Source organism: Bombina bombina, chromosome 3 (genome assembly GCF_027579735.1).
Source record: "Bombina bombina isolate aBomBom1 chromosome 3, aBomBom1.pri, whole genome shotgun sequence".
In the NCBI taxonomy this organism is placed as follows: Eukaryota; Metazoa; Chordata; class Amphibia; order Anura; family Bombinatoridae; genus Bombina; species Bombina bombina.
In genome coordinates, this window is record NC_069501.1 from 93,955,316 (window position 1) to 93,967,701 (window position 12,386).

Below are 12,386 nucleotides of genomic sequence, written 5' to 3' on the forward strand. Positions count from 1 at the left end.
AGACAGACTTGTATCTTATTTGTCTACTTTTCAGGTCCCAGAAATTGTCAAATGGCTACAACAGTGACTTTGGCATCATGGCTGAAGCACACTATTCGTAAGGCTTACTTGGTTGCAGGAAAACTGCCTCCAAAAAGAGTTACTGCTCATTCTACTAGGTCTGTATCTATTACTTGTGCCTTCAAAAATCACACTTCCTTGGAACAGATTTACAAGGCAGCAAATACCTTTTGTAAATTTTATCATTTTGATATTTATACTTCTTCCGAAATTGCTTTTAGCAGGAAAATCCTTCAGGCTGCAGTGTCTGGCAAATAGGAACTGCCATCATTTTCCCCCACCTGTCCTTAAGATGTACTCTCAACTTGGGTATTATATCCCACATGTTATGGATACCTATGTACTCTCATCTTAAGAAAGGAAACTGAATATATACTTTAAAAAGCAAAGCAAATTTATGCTTACCTGATAAATTTGTTCCTTTTTAGACACGATGAGTCCACGGCCAGCCCTGTTCTATGAGACAGGTTATTATTTTTTGTTAAACGTTAGACACCTCTGCACCTTGGCTTTTCCTTTCTCTTCCTAACTTCGGTCGAATGACTGGAGTGGGAGGGAAGGGAGGAGCTATATATACAGCTCTGCTGTGGTGCTCTTTGCCTCCTCCTGCTGACCAGGAGGCGATATCCCACAAGTAAGGATGAAATCTTTGGACTCATCGTGTCTAAAAAGAAACAAATTTATCAGGTAAGGATACATTTTCTTTTTTAGATGTGTTATGGCAATGGTTTTAGGGCTTATTTGGTATAGCATAACTGCCTGAATTCTTAATAATGCCCGTAAAAACTAAATATTTTTAAAGTAGACAACCCAACTGGTCAGTAATCGTCGCCAGTCACTCGGTGGTCACTCAATAAACAATGGTCACTGAGTGATCACTGGTCATTTATTGGTGATTCAGTGGTCAAAGGTCACTCAGTCATTCAAAGATCGCTTAGTGGTCACTGAGTAAACACCTGGCTTAACTGCCTGATTTCTCAAAATTGACCTCTAAAGTAGACAACTTGGTGTATATTTATCTAAGCCCATTTTGCCACCTTTTGGCAGGTGAACGTTAAAATAATTTTTTTCACAAACGTGCTTCTCACTAAAATTATTTACACATTTTAAACTATTTTAAACTTCATTCCAGTGTAACTAGGCACTATCAGTAAGGAGTTGTCTGCTTCTTTGCACTTGTGATTTAACATACTTAACTGTAATAATGTTACACTTTGAGGAACAGAGGAGGGCAAAACTAGTATGCTAACGTAATAGGTGTGTCCTTTTGGCTCAAGGGGTTAATAGTGTTCTCTGAAATATGAATTATGTGAACTGTGCATATGCAGTATTGTGTCAGAAAATGTAATGATGTATCGACCAATAGTGTTTTTTGGTGTATTTTATTTTTTTTTTTAAAAATAAACAGGAGTCGGAACGCCCACATCGGAAGCTTAAATACCAAAGTAGAAAGTCACATGGTGTTGTGGAACAGTTTTTTGATTTGTCTTGTGAAGAAGGTGAAGAAACATCTGAATCAAGCATATCTGAAGCACTGGTAAGTATTATACCAGTTAATTTTCTTTTTTCACTTGGTTTAAATAGTCTTTTTCTTTCATCAGACGGTGAGAGTCCATGAGTCAAGTGTTGGAATTCCCCTCTTCACCACAAGGAGGAAGAAAGACACCCCAACACACCAAAACTTTAAATCTCTGACTTCCCATGATCCTCAGTCATTTTGTTTTTGCCTCCTTAATGAGGAACGAGATGAAAGTGAGGTGCAGATCTACTTTTTGTCTAGAGGGTTCCTTTAACCTATCTGAGGTACAGTTCCTCCTCGCAGTAACGTGCCAGTAGCATGTCATTCAGAACGGTATACATGGAGTTACCGTATATCGCTGGCTAATGGAACTTAATTAATAGGCCAGTATTTAGGTTGTAATAGGTTTAAAATAAGGGTGTATAATGTATATGTCTGATGATTGGCTATTACAGATGTACATTAACAGGTGGCTTTTAATAAGCAGTATATGCCTGATGAAACTCCCCTTGTAGCCGAGAAACTCGTTGCGGTACTGCATGCTCATTTAGGGGTTACCAAATATCCCAGTGATCCTTTTTATTATGCTATATATCTTTTTATAATAACATGCTTTAACTTTGTATCATTGCAAGGCTAAAGTTTTTCCTTTTGCGGCTTTAAGGAGCAGGGGTTTCTTTACCCACGCTAGAGGTTGGTGAGCTGGGACACTAAGAGCTCCCAGCCTGCTTCTACTTAACACATTTTAGTGCTGCTATGTCTGTGAATATAACCGCCTTTTTTGTTTATATGAGCTCATATTTGATGGATTGACCTTATTGCTCTAGGAGGTGCCTTCTTTGTGTTTCTTGTATTGCAGAATGGAGTTTGATGGTTTTTAAGATAAGCAACCAGTGTTTGTTTGAACTCTCTTCCCTATGTGCCACTTTGAAGATTTTTGGACTTAAAGGGTCATCAAACTTTGCTCTTTATAACATCAGTATTATGTTTGCTCAGTATGTAACATTTTATTTAAGTTAATGATCTAAAAATTTATGTTTAAAATATCTAAAATGTATCTTTTCTTTTACAAGATATGAGTCCACGGATTTCATCCTTACTTGTGGGATATCGCCTCCTGGTCAGCAGGAGGAGGCAAAGAGCACCACAACAGAGCTGTATATATAGCTCCTCCCTTCCCTCCCACTCCAGTCATTCTCTTTGCCTGTGTTAGTGATAGGAAGAGGTAAAGTGAGGTGTTAGTTTAGATTCTTCAATCAAGAGTTTATTATTTTTAAAATGGTACCAAAGTGTGCTATTTTACTATAGGGTGTAGCCGTATTCTTTGTCAGCCTCTAGAGTAGAGCTACAGGTGGGAACTGGTGGGGTTTTACCCTCACTGCGCCTCCCATATTAGTGCTTCCCTTCTGGATGGATGGTCTTAGCAGATAGTAACTAAGGCCCTTCTGTGTCCACAGATCTGCTGGAGGGAGAAGACCTCTTGTTCCTGTGAGATGTTTCATGCTGTTACTCAGCATGGAGGTAAGTGCAGTCTTCTTATTCTGGGACATAAAATTAACTCAGAATAGACTTTAGGCTTACCTATCTGATAAGTGGGGAATTAGATTTTATAGACTTCCCTTATTAATTGGAGACTTCACATAACTTTATCCCTATGTGATCAAAGGTGGTGAAGTTATTGGGCAGTTTTTCTGCAGTCTCAGACGACTCATCTGCTTCCTTCAGGACTGCCTTCAAGGGCTTAAATTATATATGTTGCAGCCCAGGAGGGTTTTCCGTTTTTACTTAACTTGCTAATACAGATGTTATGGGTGACTGTATTGTGAATAAAGTGTCCCTGCTCCCACATGGATGTACTACAGAGCGTTACTTCTCTCCACCGGCTTATGTCCTTCGATAACTAACAGCCGACTGAGACATACATAGGATTTCATATCCTCACTCCCATAAGGCTTATTTTTATATACTGCCGACGGGGAGGTATTTTATTACTTTGTCAAGTTGTTATACTTGTTACCACAGACCCTCAACAACTTCTATTATTTAATGTACTTGATGTGCATATATCGTTCCCTATGGGCTCCACGAGGGCAGCCGATTGGGTGTTTTACCCCCCCCCCCCCGCGTCAATGTGTGAAGGAACTGTATCGTTTAGCTCCACAACGATTTGTTTGTCATTACGGGATAAGGGGTTGACTGAGATCAGGGAGCTGACTAGGGAGTTTGTTTAATTTGGGTTCCGGTAAATTTAATTTGTATGTGCCATGTGGTTTCTCCGACGGCTTCATTTCTTTTAACATTGCGGCCAGGGAGGTTTAACTGTACCGCCCACAATGGCCGGAGTTACAATACGCGCCATGGTTGCGTGCCCTTGATTACTCACTTCTATGGACGCCAGATGCTTCTCTGCTGTGCTGCAGCATAAGATAGTAGAGAGGCTCTGCGCGTTTTAGGTGTCTGTTTCCCCCCTTTCTATGCGGCTCAGTGTATAACAGAGATCGCAGGTGTTATAGGCATACTTGAGACTGTAGCCTATGTTCTCTCTATTGCAGTGGGGTTCCGGTAAACTAGGGAACACACTGGTCAGGGAGATGCATTCACAGTTTCTCTACTATGGTATCGTTATCCTGCTTTTCCATAGCCGTATCAGAATTAAAAAGACAGTTACATTTATTTAACCACTAGAGGGGGGTCCGGAGGTACTCTGCCCCCCATCCCAAGGGTTATGTGTGCAATCATAGCTACAGCTGCTAATTTTTCTATTTTTGCATCTAATAAAGGAATAATGTTCTTTTTACTTTTTAAAGAGACAGTAACATATTTTCCTGGTTAAATTTTATTGTGATTTCTCCGTCTAAAGCAGTGGCTGTTCGGAGTATGGTGTCACCAGTCTTTCTGTACCGCAATATTCTAAATGTGGTGCCCAAACTACTTTATGACCCACAGGCAGTGCTCTGTGGTTCCTAGCTAAGACCTTGATTTTGTTTTTCATAGCGATGTCTGTTTGCAGCAGTGTTTGTGTTGTTTTTGGCTTGTTTCTGCACGACAGAAATAAACCATTCTTTTAAAATTTAAAGAGACAGTAAAAAAATTTCTGTATGAATCTTATTAAAGGAATTACGGCTGTTTTTTTGTGTGCAATCATCCTTTGTGACGTAGAATGGTACAGACTCTCACAAGCATGAGTTTCTTTAAGAATTAAAGAGACAGTTACGTCTTGTTTTGTGGGCATTGTATTTAATGTCTTTCAGCTGTTTTTCTTCGTTAGTTCATCCCTTAGCACTGAGGATGAGACAAACGCACTCAAGCCTAGAGTGAATTTTCAGAATGAAAGAAAAGCTATTCCCTCTTTGGCGATTGCTATTTGGGAGTCTTTTAGCAACTGGCCATTTATTTCTCCAAACCTTTATTTCAACTCACAATTTTATGGCCCGCATGCAGTGCCCTGCCTGTCGTTTCGCACTCCACTCCTCAGGGTTATGAGGCATTCTATGTTTTTACATAGGGTTTAGCATTGCTGGAAGAATTACTTTTCTAACGGTTTCTCCTTATTGCTGATAATTTCCGTTTTAGATGGAATTGGTGCCTTGGGCGTTCTCTACATTTACAGTTTCCCACAACCGTATCAGCTAAGAGGCTGGACGACATTCCTTAGGGGAGGAGTGGTTTCAAAAATCACTACGTGAACTTAGCTACCCATAGAGGATAGAGACCTTCTAAGTGGGGGTCCTTTGGCCTATTGGCTAGGTACTCTGTCTCCCAACCTAACGGTTGTGAGTTTTCACCTGGCTACAGAGTTTCTCTGCAGCTAACTGCTTGGAGCTTGACCGCTTAATCTTATCTCAACGAGGTTTCTCTGCTTCAGTCATGGATACCTTGATTCAGGCACGTAAGCCTGTTACTAGAAACATTTACCATTAGATATGGCGTAAATATCTTTCTTGGTGCAAATCCAGGGGCTACTCATGGAGTAGGGTTGGGATTCCCAGGTTTTTTTGTCTTTTCTCCATGAAGGATTGGAGAAAGGGTTGTTAGCAGGTTCCTTAAATGGACAGCTTTCTGCTTTATCTATTTTGTTACACAAGCGTATGGCAGATGTTCCAGGTGTCCAATCTTTTGTCAGGCTCTGACTAGTATCAGGCCTGTATTTAGACCAATTGCTTCTCCTTGGAGTTTGAATTTAGTTCTTTAAGTTCTTCAAAGGGTTCCGTTTGTACCTATGCATTCCATAGATATTAAGTTATTATCTTGGAAAGTTTTATTTTTGGTTGCTTTTCCTTCTGCTCGTAGAGTACTATAGCTTTGGTATTGTATCCCACAAGTAAGGATGAAATCCATGGACTCATCGTATCTTGTAAAAGGAAATTTATTCTTACCTGATAAATTTGTTTCTTTTACGATACGATGAGTCCACGGCCCGCCCTGTTTTTCTAAGACAGGTCTTTTCTTTTGTTAAACTTCAGTCACCTCTGCACCTTGGCTTTTCCTTTCTCTTCCTAACTTCGGTCGAATGACTTAAGTGGGAGGGAAGGGAGGAGCTATATATACAGCTCTGCTGTGGTGCTCTTTGCCTCCTCCTGCTGACCAGGAGGCGATATCCCACAAGTAAGGATGAAATCCATGGACTCATCGTATCGTAAAAGAAACAAATTTATCAGGTAAGAATAAATTTCCTTTTTTCATGCTTGTAATGAAATCTCAATTCTTTGCTGAAAAACCGCCCTACAAAAAAACGTAATTTATGTAAGAATTTACCTGATAAATTAATTTCTTTTATATTGGCAAGAGTCCATGAGCTAGTTACGTATGGGATATACAATCCTACCAGGAGGGGCAAAGTTTCCCAAAGCTCAAACTGCTTATAAATACACCCCTCACCACACCCACAATTCAGTTTAACGAATAGCCAAGTAGTGGGGTGATAAAGGAGTAATAAAGCAATAGTGTGGGCCTCATGGACTCTTGCCAATATGAAAGAGAAATTAATTTATCAGGTAAGTTCTAACATAAATTATGTTTTCTTTCATGTAATTGGCAAGAGTCCATGAGCTAATGCGTATGGGATAGCAATACCCAAGATGTGGGACTCCACGCAAGAGTCACTATAGAGGGAAGGATAAAAATAAACACAGCAATTTTCCGCTGAAAAAATTAATCCACAACCCAAAATATAAGTTTATTCTCATAAATAAAAGGAAAAAAACTTAAAGCAGAAGAATCAAACTGAAACAGCTGCCTGAAGAACTTCTCTACCAAAAACTGCTTCGGAAGAAGCAAATACATCAAAATGGTAGAATTTAATATGCAAAGAAGACCAAGTAGCAGCTTTGCAAATCTGATCAACTGAAACTTCATTCTTAAAAGCCCAGGAAGTCGAAACTGATCTAGTAGAATGAGCTGTAATTCTCTGACGCGGGGCTTGACCCGACTCCAAATAGGCTTGATGAATCAGAACCTTTAACCACAAAACCTTCTGACCTTTCCTAGAACCAGAAAAGATAACAAATAGACTAGAAGTCTTCCTGAAATCTTTAGTAGCTTCAACATAATATTTTAGATCTCTCACCACATCCAAGGAATGTAAAGATTTCTCCAAAGAATTCTTAGGATTAGGACACAAGGAAGGAACAACAATTTCTCTATTAATGTTGTTAGAATTCACAACGTTAGGTAAGAATTTAAATGAAGTCTGCAAAACTGCCTTATCCTGATTAAAAATCACAAAAACGAGACTCACAAGAGAGAGCGGATAATTTAGAAACTCTTCTAGCAGAAGAGATGGCCAAAAGAAACAACACGTTCCAAGAAAGTAGTTTAATGTCCAAAGAATGCATAGGCTCAAACTGAGGAGCCTGCAAAGCCTTCAGAACCAAATTAAGACTCCAAGGAGGAGAGATTGATTTAATGACAGACTTGGTACGAACCAAAGCCTGCACAAACCAATGAATATCAGGAAGTTTAGCAATCTTTCTGTGAAATAAAACAGAGCAGATATTTGTCCTTTCAAGGAACTTGCAGACAAACCTTTATCCAAACCATCCTGAAGAAACTGTAAAATTCTAGGAATTCTAAAAGAATACCAAGAGAATTTATGAGAAGAACACCATGAAATGTAAGTCTTCCAAACTCGATAATAAATCTTTCTAGAAACTGATTTACTAGCCTGCAACATAGAATTAATCACAGAGTCAGAAAAACCTCTATGACTAAGCACTAAGCGTTCAATTTCCATACCTTTTAAATTTAATGATTTGAGATCCTGATGGAAAAACGGACCTTGAGATAGAAAGTCTGGCCTTAATGGAAGTGGCCAAGGTTGGCAACTGGACATCCGAACAAGATCCGCATAACAAAACCTGTGAGGCCATGCTGGAACCACCAGCAGCACAAACGATTGCTCCATGATGATTTTGGAGATCACTCTTGGAAGAACTAGAAGCGGGAAAATAAAAGCCGGTTGATAACACCAAGGAAGTGTCAACGCATCCACTGCTTCCGCCTGAGGATCCTTGGACCTGGACAGGTACCTGAAAAGTTTTGTTTAGATGAGATGCCATCAAATCTATTTCTGGAAGCCCCCACATCTGAACAACTTGAAAAAACACATCTTGGTGGAGAGACCATTCTCCCGGTTGTAAAGTCTGACGACTGAGGTAATCCGCTTCCCAATTGCCTATACCTGGGATATGAAATTAGAAAGGAGCTTGATTCCACCCAAACAAGTATCCGAGATACTTCTTTCATAGCTCGAGGACTGTGAGTCCCACCATGATCATTGACATATGTCACAGTTGTTATATTGTCTGTCTGAAACAAATTAACTGTTCTCTCTTCAACAGAGGTCAAAACTGAAGAGCCCTGAGAATCGCACGGAGTTAGAAAATATTTATTGGTAATCTCGCCTCTTGAGATTTCAAAACCCCTTATGCTGTCCGAGTTCCCCAAATAGCTCCCCAACCTGAAAGACTCACATCTGTTGAGATCACAGTCCAGGTTGGATGAACGAAAGAGGCCCCTAGAATTATACGATGGTGATCTAACCACCAAGTCAGAGAAAGTCAAACATTGGGATTTAAGGATATTAATTGTGATATCCTTGTATAATCCCTGCACCATTGGTTCAGCATACTAAGCTGGAGAGGTCTCATATGAAAACGAGCAAAGGGTATCGCGTCCGATGCTGCAGTCATGAGACCTAAAATTTCCATGCACAAAGCTACTCAAGGTTTCTACAGGCTGCAACCAATTTCAAACATCTCTTCTCTGTTAGAGACAACTTCATGGACACTGAATCTATCTGGAAACCTAAAAAGGTTACCCTTGTCTTAGTAAATTGATCCTCCAACCATGTCTTCGAAGAAACAACAGTAGTTGATTCATGTGAGATTCTGCAAAATGTAAAGACTGAGCAAGTATCAAGATATCGTCTAAATATGGAAACACTGCAACACCCGCTCTCTGATAACAGAGAGTAGGCCACCGAGCACCTTTGAAAAGATTCTTAGAGCTCTCGCTAGGCCAAAAAGGAAGAGCAACAAATAGGTAATGCTTGTCTAGAAAAGAAAATCTCAGGAATCCAGCGATCTGGATGAATCGAAATATGAAGATATGCATCCTGTAAGTCTATTGTGGGCATATAATGCCCTTGCTGAACAAAAGGCAGAATAGACCTTATAGTCACCATTTTGAAAGTTGGTATTCAAAATTTTTACATCCAAAACGGGTCTGAATTAAATTTCTTTGGGACAATGAATAGATTTTAATAAAACCCCAGACCCTGTTCCTGAAACGGAAATGGCATGATTACCCCAGATAACTCCAGGTCTGAAACACACTTCAGGAAAGCCTGAGCCTTTACTGGGTTTGCTGGAATGCGTGAGAGAAAAAATCTTCTCACAGACGGTCTTACTCTGAATCCTATTCTGTACCCCTGAGAGACAATATTCTGAATCCAATTATTTTGTACCGAATTGATCCAAGCATCTTTGAAAAATCTTAATCTGCCCCCTACCAGCTGAGCTGGATAAGGACCACACCTTCATTCAGACTTGGGGGCTGACTTTGATCTCTTAAATGGCTTGGATTTATTCCAATTTGAAGAAGGTTTCCAATTGTTAAACGATTCCTTGAGGGAAGAATTAGGTTTCTGTTCCTTATTTAAGAATGAAAACGGTTAGAAGCTTTAGATTTACCCTTAGATCTTTATCCTGAGGCAAAAAAACTCCCTTCCCCCCAGTGACAGTTGAAATGATTGAATCCAACTGTGAACCAAATAATTTATTACCTATGAAAGAAAGAGATATCAATCTGGACTTAGAAGTCAAATCAGCATTCCAAGATTTAAGCCACAAAGCTCTTCTAGCTAAAATAGCTAAAGACATAGATTAAACATCAATTTTGATGATATCAAAAAATGGCATCACAAAAGAAATTATTAGCATTTTGAATCAAGTTAACAATGCTAGACAAATCATGATCCGATACTTGTTGCGCTAAAGTTTCCAACCAAAAAGTTGAAACATAAGCCAAAGAAATTGCAGGCCTAAGAAAATGACCTGAATATAAATAGGCTTTCCTTAGATTATTATTATTCTTTATTTATAAAGCGCCAACAGATTCCACAGCGCTGTTCATAGGTAACAAAGATAAAAGGACAGTACAATATGAGACACCAGACAAAATTTAACAAACAAATACAGGAGGAATTGGGAGCCCTGTTCCCGTGGGAACTTACAATCTAAATGAGATACAATCTAAATTAGATAAGATTCAAGTTTCCTATCTAAAGGATCTTTAAAAAGAAGTACTATATTCCGTAGGAATAGCAGTACGTTTAGCAAGAGTAGAGATAGCCCTATCAACTTTGGGGATCTTTTCCCAAAACTCCAATCTAACTGCTGGCAAAGGATACAATTTGTTAAACCTTAATGAAGGAATAAAAGAAGTACCAGGCCTATTCCATTCCTTAGAAATCATATCAGAAATAACATCAGGAACTGGAAAAACCTCTGGAATAACCACAGGAGGTTTATAAACAGAATTTAAACGTTTACTAGTTTTAATATCAAGAGGACTAGTCTCCTCAATATCCAATATAATCAACACTTCTTCAACAAAGAACAAATGTACTCCATTTAAATAAATAAGTAGATTTGTCAGTGTCAATATCTGAGGAAGGATCTTCTGAATCAGATAGATCCTCATCAGAGGAGGATAATTCAGTATGTTGTCCATTTGAAATTTCATCAACTTTATGAGAAGTTTTAAAAAACCTTTATTAGAAGGCGGGATAGAAGACAAAGCCTTCTGAATGGAATCCGCAATAAATTCTTATAAATTCACAGGTACTGTATATCTTGTACATTAGATGTTAACAGCATCAGGCAATGTACTATTACTGATGGACACATTCTCTGCATGTAAAAGTTTATCATGACAACTTATTACAAACCACAGCTGGAGATATAATCTCCACAAGATTACAACAAATGTACTTAGCTTTGGTAGAACTGATATCAGTCAGCAGGATTCCAACAGGGATTTCTGAGACAGGATCAGATTGAGACATCTTGTAAATGTAAGAGAAAAAACAACATATGAAGCAAAATTATCAATTTCCTTATATGGCATTTTCAGGAATGGGAAAAAATTGCAAACATCATAGCCCTCTGATAGAGAAAAAAAGGCAAGAGGCATATAGGAATGGGGTTTAAAATAATGAAACTGGGGCGGGGCCAAGCCACAGCCATGTCCAGACGCTCTTCTCTATAGCTCCTAAGGCAAACTAATTTATCTAATAAATATCCTGAAATATATGCGACATCCTACAATATAGACATACATATACCTTGAGAAGGGGTTGGGGAGTCAGATAATATCGGCACTGCTGAGATCCCATTGTCAGAAGACTCAAATTGATTGTGACCGACACTAGCGGCCTAAGCCTCCTGCCTAACACTCCCCCACCGGCGGATCAACTAATTAGGCACAGGGGTAATAAAACCTGGTGAGTTTGCTGGACGATAACACACTACCGGATCCCTTAATATACTACATTCTGAATACCACTACCTCTTCATAAACAGAGAAACATCAGATAGCTCAAAATGGAGTCTTCTCCCAGGGTCCTCCTAAAAATGCTAGAGCTCAAGATGGAGTATCATTTTCTCTCTCTCACTCGGACCTTGAGAGCAGAGCGGGAGGACGATCCGAAGATGACAGCAGCGCCGGAGCCTACACAGACTCTGAGAGACCTGATGGAGATGTGCAGTGGAGGTCTTGATATTGAGACACGCGAGCCTGCCGGCTTAGATACACCACTCCTAGAGCTGGGGAAAATCTTACCAGATATCGCCACTGAATGTTGCGCAACACCCAAGATCGAGACGAAGGGGAACTCAAACCTGAGCTCCCACGAGAAGCAACCGTTAGAGAGGAGACTTAGATTGGATTACACACCGAAGCGCTGGGTGAGACCACAGATAGCCGTCACACATACCCTCCTCAGCCAAGATGAAGCTAGACTGGTTCGCTGCATAAGTTTCCATAAAGATCCCTCTGATGCTAGGACAGTGAGGTTTGCTCTGGATGTCCTCACTGTCTCGTGGACAGGCTCTCTTCCATTAGGGTATTTATCGGAAGGGACTAGCATCTGCTGTAAGATAGGCCTTTCCCAGGTGTTTTGTGCCAGGGGTGTGGGTTAGAGATATGTAAGATATTCAAGATGGGTTCTTTATCCCTGCCGTTACATGACAATAGGGATCAGGCATAAAACACCCATTAAAGCTAGATGAGCGCTTGATTTACT

General features: G+C 39.7%; 1 protein-coding gene across 1 annotated transcript in view; it reads left to right on the forward strand.

The window, feature by feature from the left end:
- BRWD1 (bromodomain and WD repeat domain containing 1) overlaps positions 1-12,386 on the forward strand; it is a gene marked incomplete in the record, with an annotated part of 1,309,461 nt that overhangs the window by 627,500 nt on the left and 669,575 nt on the right. Inside the window, 1 exon segment of the mRNA XM_053705925.1 lies at positions 1,469-1,597. Within this exon segment, the coding sequence (XP_053561900.1) occupies positions 1,469-1,597 (129 nt within the window).